General features: G+C 48.9%; 1 protein-coding gene across 1 annotated transcript; it reads left to right on the top strand.

The window, feature by feature from the left end:
• The first annotated feature begins 261 nt into the window (after positions 1–261).
• Positions 262–12,628, top strand: LOC133138228 (protein Wnt-4-like). Its single transcript, XM_061256811.1, has 5 exons — positions 262–534; positions 6,155–6,390; positions 8,363–8,482; positions 9,680–9,834; positions 12,161–12,628. The coding sequence occupies exons 1-5, from the start codon at positions 458–460 to the stop codon at positions 12,626–12,628; spliced, it is 1,056 nt and encodes a 351-aa protein (XP_061112795.1). The 5' UTR covers positions 262–457.
• Positions 12,629–13,235: the final 607 nt, after the last annotated feature.

The raw sequence follows: 13,235 nt of genomic DNA, 5'->3' as shown, positions 1-13,235 counted from the left end.
ACCGCCCTCGCTGTCCGCTCCCAACGGCTAATGTCTGGCTGTAGTTCTGCGACGTTACTACAGCAACGAGGGTGGCTCGAGACGAGAGATAATGTACCAGGTAAAAGCCCGGGAGACCAAACTGCTCAACATAAAGTTAGCCAAAAGGACCGGAGCATGCGATTAAAGATAAGACTCGAGTCCATATATTAATTATACACAAAAAGACATGACAGAACTGAAGTAAATCTATCGATTGGGTAAGAAAATTAGACAGCGCGAGGTGGGTCATCTTGTGGATTGCGTAAAGTTGGCTTCTTTTTGACTGGGAGAGCGAAGGACCACTCCGGTTGCAGGACTTATGCATCTTTGATTGGGGATGGATTAATTGGGTTTTTTAAGAGGATGAACTGATCTTCGCCGTGAGAAAACGACCTCAGTTGCGGATCGCACGCGCTTTGGGAGTCTGCTGCTCAAGATGACACCGGACTGCGTGTTAAAGTCTCTGCTGATGATCATTTTAGCGCTCTTCTCCGCGAATGCGAGCAACTGGCTGTAAGTGTACGAATTCTTACGCTCCTATCTCTCTTTAGTTTTATTTTTGTTTAATGCTAGCTGCGATTCAACTCAATGACTAAACCTCATTGCCTCGTTTGCCCCTTTAAACTTAAAAGAACTGTTGAAATTATTGTGCATTACTGCAGTGAGTGTTTCAATTCTGTGCGTCCTTTAATGTTCTTTATATTCATCATTTGTATACAAAATAGAAAAATAGAAAAACAACACTTGATTTTCAATGCGTTCTGTATAGTTTAGAAGTTGCATAGTCCCAAAATGTGTAATTTAAGTAGCCTGCAATTTCGTTGTTTTACGCGTGCGTAAAATCTGAATTTACTGACTTTATAGTCTACCATGTTCCGCATATCTTAGAACGAGAACGTAACCTGCTTACAAGGACCAGTAGTCATGCTCAAGACATCTGTGTATATATGGTTCACGGTGACGAGGTGATGTAAATGACGTCGGAGTTTTAAAATTGATCTTGTATTGCTTTTTTTTTGTACTTATTGATCTACTTCTGAATTGATTTCGCCGGCATTGTTGCATGAATTATATGACTTTGAGCAATTCGTTACCTCTGATTACAGTTCGCTTACTGATTACAGTTACTTGCAAGTACACAAAATACTTGCTCGACCCAATCAGATTGCCGGAAACCAATTAGTGAGCTTTCCAGAAGCTGTAGAGATGAAGCTTCTGAATGAGAGACTCCTGCAATGTCGAGCTCTGGCACTAGGGGGCGTGACGACCGACAAGTCTCACACTACATACAGCACCTGTCATTCTTAGGAATGAAATATTATTGAATTTAATAATCCCAATTATTATTTTGTTTACATTTCTTTGTTTTATTCCCTCTTCTGGACATAATCACGCACGTAGTATTCAGGATGGAGTCTCTGTTTATGTGCAGATGTTATTATAGATAGTTATTGAGATTTGAAGCCCTGCCTCCCTGGTCAATAGATTGCCAGTCAGACTGATTCTTGCTTTACTGTGAGCGGATGTTCTCTTTCCGTCATTGATTACAGCAGGGATACTCAATCTTACCCAGAAAGGGCCAGAGTGGGCGCAGGCTTTTGTTCCAACCATGCAGTTACACACCTGACTCTACTGATCAACCATGCAGTTACACACCTGACTCTACTGATCAACCATGCAGTTACACACCTGACTCTACTGATCAACCATGCAGTTACACACCTGACTCTACTGATCAACCATGCAGTTACACACCTGACTCTACTGATCAACCATGCAGTTACACACCTGACTCTACTGATCAACCATGCAGTTACACACCTGACTCTACTGATCAACCAAGCAGTTACACACCTGACTCTACTGATCAACCAAGCAGTTACACACCTGACTCTACTGACCAACCATGCAGTTACACACCTGACTCTACTGACCAACCATGCAGTTACACACCTGACTCCACTGATCAACCATGCAGTTACACACCTGACTCTACTGACTAAGCAGTTACACACCTGACTCTACTGATCAACCATGCAGTTACACACCTGACTCTACTGATCAACCATGCAGTTACACACCTGACTCTACTGATCAACCATGCAGTTACACACCCGACTCTACTGAAATCCTTGTACTGGATGACGGCCTGAAGTCTGAGGCCCAGGTGGTGAGTATCAGCCCAGGGGCCAGGCACGTTCCTGTCTGTTTTGGGGAATATTTGCAGTCATTGTATCTTCAGCAAGCAAAACGCATATTGAATTGGATTCAGGGTGGGTGATTGGCTTGGCCAGAGAAGAACATTCTAGAATATAAAAACCCATTGGTTGTTTTCTTTCCAAGAAAAAGTCAATTCAAAGTCTTATCTTTCCAGAGCGTATCCCATCGTATTTGCCCATGTATGTGCCATACGTGATGAAAAGCATTAAATCAAAACTTTGAATCCCTGCCAATGATTTCTTCACAGCCTGTTTGGTCATTAAATGTTTGGTACACTCTCATACACAGATGAGTTGAAAACCACATATTTCCTCACAGTCTGTGTTTAAAAGTCTCCCTTTATAACACATAAATTGGACATTTATAACACAAAATGTGTTGAAAGTAACACAAAAGTATAGTAACACAAAAACACATCCTTTTTGAGACTGTGACAAAAACCATTAAGAGGACTTCCAGCTCTGAGGGCTACAGCATCCAATGGGATGTAGTTTCCCTGCTTACTTCCTGTTTTGAGGTCTACAGCATCCAATGGGATGTAGTTTCCCTGCTTACGTCCTGTTCTGAGGGCTACAGCATCCAATGGGATGTAGTTTCCCTGCTTACTTCCTGTTCTGAGGGCTACAGCATCCAATTGGACGCAGTTTCTCCACTCACTTCCTGTTTCTCTGGCTCGTCAGCAAACAGCACACAGCTGGTACGTGTCTCCGCCGCGTTAGAGATGTCCCAGGATGCCTCTCTCTGACAGGGGCACTCTGGGAGACGAGACCCTCAGGTCAGCGAGCGCTCTACATCCACGGCTGTCCTAAATCACGCTGGCCTCCTCCCAGACTCTCCCAAACATAAACTTTTCCGTAAAGGACATTTTTTGGCTCGTACCGGTTTTTCGGAAGGAAATCGAACATTTTTCTTTCCTTCAGTCCACTTAACCCCGGGCCCTTTGAGGTTGTCATCATCCCGATCTCTTAACTCTTGATATAGGGAGAAAGGAGGCGGAGGGTGTTGATGACTAGCAGACTGAAAGGAATTGTGGGTAAATCACATGTTTTGATCTCAGAAGCGCAGTGTGTGTGGGACTCCTCATGACTCATCATCGTGAGCAACGTGAGCTTCTGCTGTCGCATGGGAGTGTCATTGGCTCAGGAGGTTAGAGCGGTCGTCTCATTGGCTCAGGAGGTTAGAACGGTCGTCTCATTGGCTCAGGAGGTTAGAACAGTCGTCTCATTGGCTCAGGAGGTTAGAGCAGTCGTCTCATTGGCTCAGGAGGTTAGAACGGTCGTCTCATTGGCTCAGGAGGTTACAACAGTCGTCTCATTGGCTCAGGCGGTAAGAGCAGTTGTCTCATTTGCTCAGGCGGTAAGAGCAGTCGTCTCATTGGCTCAGGCGGTAAGAGCAGTTGTCTCATTGTCTCAGGCAGTAAGAGCAGTCGTCTCATTGGCTCAGGCGGTAAGAGCAGTCGTCTCATTGGCTCAGGCGGTAAGAGCAGTCATATCATTGGCTCAGGCGGTAAGAGCAGTCGTCTCATTGGCTCAGGCGGAGGGTTGCCGGTTCAATCCCACACTGGGTGCGTCGAAGTGTCCCTGAGCAAGACACCTCACCCGCAAATGCTCCTGACGAGCTGGTCGGTGCCTTGCATGGCAGCCAATTGCCGTTGGTGTGTGTGAGTGTGTGTGTATGAATGGATGAATGAGAAGCATCAATTGTACAGTGCTTTGGATAACGGTGCTATATAAATGCCAACCATTTACCATTGTCAGACTAGATAGCTGCCAGCTCTGTTTTAACTGGAACAACAAACTGAATAATGTTCCAAGGCCAACATGGCCGTATTCTGTGTGACTTAAAGATAATGTCAAAGGGCCATCCAGGGAACTGAACGAATACACACACTGGGAACATTTACATTAAATTCTGGGAACGTCCAGTTAAGCACATACACTTGCAGAAGAAAAGGTTGCAAAAGGAACATTTGTCGGGCAAAATGGTTCCTAGTCTGAGAGCGTTCGCACATCACACCTATGATAGAGGGTTCTATAAAGAACAGAAAAGGGTTCCTCTATGGAGACAAGCCGTGGAACCCTTTTTTTGTCCAGTGTACATAATATCGACAAATAGGCAATTAATTCAAATAAGTATTGATATGAAAACGAAGTAGAATGTCTACAGGTAAACATGTCCAGGGTTTCTGTAATGAGCTCCAGCCACTGAGCATGGTTTGCATGCCTGATTCAGTCACGCAAGTTTGCTCTGCTTCAGGACATGAGGAATCGGTGAGATGGCTCGTTCTGTATTCCACAAGCAATCTGGCAAATGATGCACTATGAGACAGACCAGATAAATGAAATGTGCACTAATGGATGCTAGAGAGTCATCTCATTAACAGCACAGACTTGGCAGGGTACAATAAAAAAAATTGTGCAGAGTTTGCACATTAAATGATACAAATATTTTATATTATGTACTTTTTTGGCTGTAGACATGACATGCCTATATAAATAATGATAGTAATCGTTTGGTTATTATTAGTTAGCAAGCGAGCAAAGCCAAATAAAATTGCTTGAAGTTTTTTAATGTTCTGTTGGGTGAAATAACATAATGGTGTGTGCTGGATTGGCTACTATAAGCAAGTGTTATTGATTATTGGTTAGATATTTTTACAATGCAAAACATTACATAACAATCGGTTGGTAGATTAGTGCTACTAATTGGCCAGACTGTCTTCACACCTGACTCCCAGGTAAAGGGAGGGTGAACACACCTGACTCCCAGGTAAAGGGAGGGTGAACACACCTGACTCCCAGGTAAAGGGAGGGTGAACACACCTGACTCCCAGGTAAGGGGAGGGTGAACACACCTGACTCCCAGGTAAAGGGAGGGTGAACACACCTGACTCCCAGGTAAAGGGAGGGTGATCACACCTGACTCCCAGGTAAAGGGAGGGTGAACACACCTGACTCCCAGGTAAAGGGAGGGTGAACACACCTGACTCCCAGGTAAAGGGAGGGTGAACACACCTGACTCCCAGGTAAAGGGAGGGTGAACACACCTGACTCCCAGGTAAAGGGAGGGTGGAAAACAGTAGTCATTCAGCCCTGCTGTACAGTTTCACCCAGAATGTGAATAAGCCCATTTTAATCACTACATTTACATAAGTGTAATATTGTCTGTCGGACCTGCGAAAAAGTAGGTTTCCTTCCTGAGAAATGAGCTTACTAATACACTCGAAACCCGGAATAAGTTTATCACCCAGGGATTTTAAATACACTGTGTGTGTGTGTGTGTGTCCCTTCAGGTACTTGGCTAAGTTGTAGGTGTGTGTGTGTGCAGGTACCTGGTGAAGCTGTAGCTCTGTGTGTGTGAGTATAATGGTGTGTGTGTGTGTGTGTGCAGGTACCTGTCTAATCTGTACCTGTGTGTGTGTGTGTGTGTGTGTATAACGGTGTGTGTGTGTGTGTGTGTGTGTGTGTATAACGGTGTGTGTGTTTATAACTGTGTGTGTGTGTTTCCCTGCAGGTACCTGGCTAAGCTGTAGCTCTGTGTGTGTGTGTGTATAACGGTGTGTGTGTGTGTATGTGTGTGTGTGTGTATAACAGTGTGTGTGTGTGTTTCCCTGCAGGTACCTGGCTAAGCTGTAGCTCTGTGTGTGTGTGTATGTGTGTGTGTGTGTGTGTGTGTATAACGGTATGTGTGTGTGTATGTGTGTGTGTGTGTGTGTGTATGTGTGTGTGTATAACGGTGTGTGTGTGTGTGTATGTGTGTGTGTGTGTGTATAACGGTGTGTGTGTGTGTGTGTAACGGTGTGTGTGTGTGTGTGTGTGTGTATAACGGTGTGTGTGTATGTGTGTGTGTGTGTATAACGGTGTGTGTGTGTGTGTGTGTGTGTGTGTATAACGGTGTGTGTGTGTACCTGCAGGTACCTGGCGAAGCTCTCCTCCCTGGGCAGTATCACAGAGGAGGAGGGCTGTGAGCGTCTGAAGGGCCTGATCCAGAGGCAGGTGCAGGTGTGCAGGGCCAGTGTGGAGGTGATGGACTCCGTGCGCCGCGGTGCCCAGCTCGCCATCCAGGAGTGCCAGCACCAGTTCCGACACCGCCGCTGGAACTGCTCCACCCTGGACACCCCGCCCCTGTTCGGCCGCGTGGCCTCTCAGGGTGAGAGCAGCACCCCCTGCAGGGCCACGCCGGGAACTGCAGCTCTGCAGCATCACCGTGACTACCTGCAGTTACAACCGCAACAACGCAAACGTCATCTCACCAAGCAGGGCCACTGAGTTAGCTGGATAACTGCACTGAGTAAAACCCACAAAGCAGGGCCACTGAGTTAGCCGGATAACTGCACTGAGTAAAACCCACAAAGCAGGATTACTGAGTTAGCCGGATAACTGCACTGAGTAAAACCCACAAAGCAGGATTACTGAGTTAGCTGGATAACTGCACTGAGTAAAACCCACAAAGCAGGATTACTGAGTTAGCTGGATAACTGCACTGAGTAAAACCCAGAACAGGGCCCTGTTTCACAAAGCAAGATGACTGAGTTAGCCGGATAACTGCACTGAGTAAAACCCATCATACTAAATTTAGTTCAGTCCATGTTCCAGTTTTGGAAGGGACCGGGTACAGCTAACACAGTATATATTTGTGGGATACCCCCCCAGTACTAACAGCAGGTTACAAGGATAGAGCAGCTCAACATTGTCTTATCTGGAATAATTATCATGAACAGAAGATTTAGTGACAAAAGCACGGAAACACTGATTCAGTCAGGCAAGTTTGCTCTGCTTAAGGACAAAACTGTGTCATACCAATGTGTGATCGGTAGAACAACAGCACACCCTGCTGGAGAGATCAGTATACAGCATAGAAGCGACAGATTCTATGAATTAACCAGACACTCTTATCAAGAGCAAGATAATGTGTATCAGTGAATATCAAATCACAGTCTTTGAGAACAGTACTCATGTGTGCGTGTGTGTTTCTCTGCATCACAGGTATGAGGGAGGCTTGTGTGTGTGTGTGTGTGTGTGTGTGTGTTTCTCCATGTCGCAGGTACAGGGGAGGCTCATGTGTGTGTGTGTGTGTGTGTCTCGCAGGTACGAGGGAGGCTCATGCGTGTGTGTGTGTGTGTGTGTGTGTGTTTCTCCATGTCGCAGGTACAGGGGAGGCTCATGTGTGTGTGTGTGTGTGTGTGTGTGTCTCGCAGGTACGAGGGAGGCTCATGCGTGTGTGTGTGTGTGTGTTTCTCCATGTCGCAGGTACAGGGGAGGCTCATGCGTGTGTGTGTGTGTGTGTGTGTGTGCGTGTTTCTCCATGTTGCAGGTACAGGGGAGGCTCATGCGTGTGTGTGTGTGTGTGTGTGTGTGTGTGTGCGTGTGTGTTTCTCCATGTCACAGGTACAGGGGAGGCTCATGCGTGTGTGTGTGTGTGTGTGTGTGTGCGTGTGTGTGTTTCTCCATGTCACAGGTACAGGGGAGGCTCATGCATGTGTGTGTGTGTGTTCCTCCATGTCGCAGGTACAGGGGAGGCTCATGCGTGTGTGTGTGTGTGTGTGTGTGTGTGTGTGCGTGTGTGTTTCTCCATGTCACAGGTACAGGGGAGGCTCATGCGTGTGTGTGTGTGTGTGTGTGTGTGCGTGTGTGTGTTTCTCCATGTCACAGGTACAGGGGAGGCTCATGCATGTGTGTGTGTGTGTTCCTCCATGTCGCAGGTACAGGGGAGGCTCATGCGTGTGTGTGTGTGTGTTTCTCCATGTCGCAGGTACAGGGGAAGCTCATGCGTGTGTGTGTGTGTGTGTGTGTGTTTCTCCATGTCGCAGGCACAAGGGAGGCTCATGCGTGTGTGTGTGTGTGTGTGCGCGTGTGTGTGCGTGCGTGCGTGTGTGTTTCTCCATGTTGCAGGTACAGGGGAGGCTCATGCGCGTGTGTGTGTGTGTGTGTGTGTGTGTGTGTGTTTCTCCATGTCGCAGGTACAGGGGAGGCTCATGCGTGTGTGTGTGTGTGTGTGTGTGTTTCTCCATGTCGCAGGTACAGGGGAGGCTCATGCGTGTGTGTGCGTGTGTGTGTGTGTCTCGCAGGCACGCGGGAGGCTCATGTGTGTGTGTGTGTGTGTGTGTGTGTGTGTGTCGCAGGCACGCGGGAGGCGGCCTTCGTGTACGCGGTGTCGGCGGCGAGCCTGGCGTACTCCGTGACGCGGGCCTGCAGCAGCGGGGAGCTGGAGAGGTGTGGCTGTGACCGGAGCGTGCAGGGCGGGGCCGGCACCGAGGGTGAGGACAGAGTCCCGCGCTTATCCACCAGGGGACCCCGTGAGGTCACTATGCCGGCTTCACCAGGTTAAAAACTGAGCATGGTCAAGCTGGTCTTAAAGCTGGTGTAGCCAGGTATGAACTGGTCTACCAGTTAGTGCTGGTAGCTTGTCTGAGTGGTAGCTGGTCAACGGAAATATAGCTTGAGCTGGTCAAACCATGTCAAGCTGGGAGCTGGTGTGAACTGACCGACCTGCTAAACCATGTTGACCTGGGAGCTCGTCTGAACTGGGCAACCAACTACCAGCTGTGTTTTTCAGCAGTGGGGTATAAGGCTAAAACACTTTTTTTGGGTCTGCAGTGTAACACGCTCTAGTTTTTCTGGGTTCTGCAGTGTACCACGCTCTTGTTTTTCTGGGTTCTGCAGTGTAACATGCTCTAGTTTTTCTGGGTTCTGCAGTGTAACGTGCTGTAGTTTTTCCAGGTTCTGCAGTGTAACGCGCTCTCGTTTCTCTGGGTTCTGCAGTGTACCACGCTCTCGTTTTTCTGGGTTCTGCAGTGTAACATGCTCTAGTTTTTCTGGGTTCTGCAGTGTAACGTGCTGTAGTTTTTCCAGGTTCTGCAGTGTAACGCGCTCTCGTTTCTCTGGGTTCTGCAGTGTACCACGCTCTCGTTTTTCTGGGTTCTGCAGTGTAACGTGCTGTAGTTTTTCTGGGTTCTGCAGTGTAACATGCTCTAGTTTTTCCGGGTTCTGCAGTGTAACGTGCTGTAGTTTTTCTGGGTTCTGCAGTGTAACATGCTCTAGTTTTTCTGGGTTCTGCAGTGTAACATGCTCTCGTTTTTCTGGGTTCTGCAGTGTAACATGCTGTAGTTTTTCTGGGTTCTGCAGTGTAGCGCTCTCTCATTTCTCTGGGTTCTGCAGTGTAGCGCGCTCTCGTTTCTCTGGGTTCTGCAGTGTAACGTGCTGTAGTTTTTCTTGGTTCCGCAGTGTAACGTGCTCTCATTTTTCTGGGTTCTGAAGAGTAACGTGCTCTAGTTTTTCTGGGTTCTGCAGTGTAACGTACTCTAGTTTTTCTGGGTTCTGCAGTGTAACGTGCTGTAGTTTTTCTGGGTTCCGCAGTGTAACGTACTCTAGTTTTTCTGTGTTCGGCAGTGTAACGTGCTGTAGTTTTTCTGGGTTCCGCAGTGTAACGTGCTGTAGTTTTTCCCCGGCAGGGTTCCAGTGGGCGGGCTGCTCAGACAACGTGGCGTACGGCGTGGCGTTCTCCGCCTCCTTCGCGGACGTGCGGGAGAGGAGCCGGCGTTCGGCCGCCGGCCGCGCGCTGATGAACCTGCACAACAACGAGGCGGGGCGGAACGTACGTACCCGCCCCTGAGCCAATCAGCAAGCCCCCGCCGGCAGCTCAGCCAATCAGGCGCCAGCTTACCAGAACCATGTCCAATCAGAGGCACCTACACTCAGTGAGCACTTTATTAGGTATTTGACTTATTTTTTTAGACTTATTAAGTCTTCTGCTGCTCTAACCTATCCACTCAAGAGGTTTGACGCAGTGTGTTTGACACGGAGATGCTCTTCTGCGTATCACTGTTGTAATGTGTGGTTATTTGCATTACTGTCAGCTTTGACCAGCCAGGCCATTCTCCTCTGACGTCTCTCATTAACAAGGAGCTTGTTTTTCGCACCATTCTCTGCAAACTCTAGAAACTGTTATGTGTGAAAATCCCAGGAGATCAGCAGTTTCTGAGATATTCAAACCACCCTGTCTGGCACAAACAATCACTTAGATTACAAATCTTTCCCATCCTGACATTTGATCTGAATAACAGCTGAACCTCTAGACCACGTCTGCATGAGTATGTATTTAGCTTCTGCCACATGATTGGTTGATTAAATATTTGAATTAACAAGCTGGTGTACCTAATAAAATGCCCACTGAGTGTAGATCACAACTTGCATACTCAATATTAGGCCTTGGGATCCTTGCTGAAAAAAAAACGACTCAATGTTTTGAAACAGCTGGTAGCTGGTTGACCAGTTCAGACCAGCTCAAGCTAGGTTTTGAAACAGCTGGTAGCTGGTCATTTCTGGTCAAAACTGGATTTTACAGCAGGGATCTGTGTCCGTGGATCTGCAGAGCTGCAGGGTGTGTTGGGTTTGGTTGTTACTCAGCACTGATGAATAAAAGCAGCTGTTTACACAGTGAACTCATCTCACTCGGTTTCCTGGGGCTGGATTAAGGAGAAACCCAAAACTGGCTGACCCCATGGGTCTGTAAGACCAGGGCTTATAACCACTGCAGTAGAGTGAATTAAACGGGCAAAGAGGAACTGCACTTCCAGATAAATTAGAGCATAATAACGATCCGGCGTTATAAATCTGAAGGTTTTCAGCCATATTCTGGGACTGACTCGTCCCCGGCTGAATGTTTTAACTCAAGTACCCTCTTACAGTGCCGTAATGACCTCTGCTGATCCATCTTCAGTTAAGTACCCATTACTGCAGTTTGAAACATCCGCTGGTATAACGTATGAGACTTCAGCAATAATACAAAAAATAAATCTATTATTTTTAGCCACTGAAAGAAAATAACTTCCACATACATGTATATTAGGAGAACATTATGTGCTTAATGTAGTAAATAATTTCACTCAAGATAATAAAATTACAGATTATTGTCTGCTTGTACATACATACGTCAGATTTAATATTTAGAGGCCAGTTTGAGGAGAAGTTTATATTTAGCAGGGAAGTTAAAAGCCCTGGTTTTTCTAGTGAGTTTCTTAGCTTTAATATCAGTAATGGCACTCCACTGAAACATCAGAAATGGAAAACATTCTTGTTAATGGCTGGCAGAACAGTTGAAAGTGATTTCTTTAACCCAGTGCAGTGTTGCCATTCTGTAGCGAGTGTTTTTCATTCTGGAAAGTCACTCACTCCCCATGTATTCACCTGAACAATATGAGCACTAGCACCAGGGGTGACAAGGGCTTCACACCTGACTCCCAGGTAAAGGCAGGGTGGAAAACCAGTAGTTCTCGGACCTCAAGGAGCGTGATTTGATGATTCCTGGCTGAGAAGAGGAACCTAATACCATGTGAAATACCATGTGAAATACCAAGTACAATGTGAAGAGGGTGGACTGAGCGTGCTCTCCCCCTGCTCTCTCTCTCTGCTCTCCCTGGTCTCTCTGCTCTCTCTGTGCTCTCTGTCTCTCTCTCTACTCTCCCCCTGGTCTCTCTGCTCTCTCTCTCTGCTCTCTCTCTGGTCTCTGTCTCGCTCTCTGCTCTCTCTCTGCTCTCCCCCTGGTCTCTCTGCTCTCTCTGGTCTCTCTGTCTCTCTCTCTGCTCTCCCCCTGCTCTCCCCTGGTCTTTCTGCTCTCTCTCTGTGCTCTCTCTCTGTGCTCTCTGTCTCTCTCTCTGCTCTCCCCCTGGTCTCTCTGCTCTCTCTCTGGTCTCTATCTCTCTCTCTGCTCTCTGTCTCTCTCTCTGCTCTCCCCCTGCTCTCTCTCTCTGCTCTCCCCCTGGCCTCTCTGCTCTCTCTCTGCTCTCCCCCTGGTCTCTCTGCTCTCTCTGCTCTCCCCCTGGCCTCTCTGCTCTCTGTCTCTCTGCTCTCCCCCTGGTCTCTCCCTGGTCTCTCTGCTCTCTCTCTGCTCCCCCCCTGCTCTCTCTCTCTGCTCTCTCCAGGCCGTCCTGAGCCTGATGCGTGTGGAGTGTAAGTGTCACGGCGTGTCGGGGTCCTGTGAGGTGCGGACGTGCTGGAGGGCGATGCCGCCCTTCCGCGCGGTGGGGGTGCTGCTGAAGGAGAAGTTCGACGGGGCGACGGAGGTGGAGCCCCGCCGGATCGGGTCGGCGCGGGCCCTGGTGCCGAGGAACCCGCAGTTCAAGCCGCACACGCCGGAGGACCTGGTGTACCTGGAGCCCAGTCTGGACTTCTGCGAGCGGGACGCGGGCAGCGGGGTGCTGGGCACGGAGGGGCGCGCCTGCAACCTCACCTCCAAGGCCGTGGACGGCTGCCAGCTCCTGTGCTGCGGCCGGGGCTTCCACAGCCGGCAGGCCCAGCTCCTGGAGCGCTGCGGCTGCAAGTTCCACTGGTGCTGCTACGTCAGGTGCAGGCAGTGCCTCAGGAGGGTGGAGGTGCACACCTGCCGGTGACCCGCCCCGCAGCCCCGCCCCGCAGCCCCGCCCTGCAGCCCCGCCCTGCCCCGCAGCCCCGCCCTGCCCCGCCCCATGCTCCCCCGCCCTGCCCTGCAGCCCCGCCCCGCCCCATGCTCCCCCGCCCTGCCCCATGCTCCCCCGCCCTGCCCTGCAGCCCCGCCCCGCCCCATGCTCCCCCGCCCTGCCCTGCAGCCCCGCCCCGCCCCATGCTCCCCCGCCCTGCCCTGCAGCCCCGCCCTGCCCCATGCTCCCCCGCCCTGTCCTGCCCCACGCTCCGCCGCCCTGTCCCGAGGCCCCACCCCCTTGTACACAGGACGTGAGAGAACCCAAAAACAAACTCTGAGAATGAGGACCGCTATAAAGACATTCATGGGATGAAAAAATTAAATATATATTTTCTAATGTAAAGTTCCAAATTATCCTTTTAAATTTTTTTTTAAAGTTCATCTTTATTTTTATTTAATTTGTTGTTATTTACTACAGGAGATCCCTGGAGTACCGTTTCACCTGAAACAGCAGTGGGTGTCATTTCTTAGGGTGTGTGTGTGTGTGTGTGTGTGTATACATGCGCGAGTGTATACGTGTGGGAGTGTGTGCAGGAGCG

This window comes from Conger conger, chromosome 10 (assembly GCF_963514075.1).
Source record: "Conger conger chromosome 10, fConCon1.1, whole genome shotgun sequence".
Classification (NCBI taxonomy): Eukaryota; Metazoa; Chordata; class Actinopteri; order Anguilliformes; family Congridae; genus Conger; species Conger conger.
Note: the sequence above shows the minus strand (reverse complement) of the source record. Positions and strands in the feature narration are given on the sequence as shown.

What these genes read in the sequence shown, in the direction of transcription:
- LOC133138228 (XM_061256811.1), top strand. Translation starts at nt 458, where the DNA reads ATGACACCGGACTGCGTGTTAAAGTCTCTGCTGATGATCATTTTAGCG. An exon ending in GCGAATGCGAGCAACTGGCT is followed by an intron (nt 535 to 6,154) that starts GTAAGTGTACGA and finishes GTGTACCTGCAG; the next exon opens with GTACCTGGCGAAGCTCTCCT. An exon ending in CGGCCGCGTGGCCTCTCAGG is followed by an intron (nt 6,391 to 8,362) that starts GTGAGAGCAGCA and finishes TGTGTGTCGCAG; the next exon opens with GCACGCGGGAGGCGGCCTTC.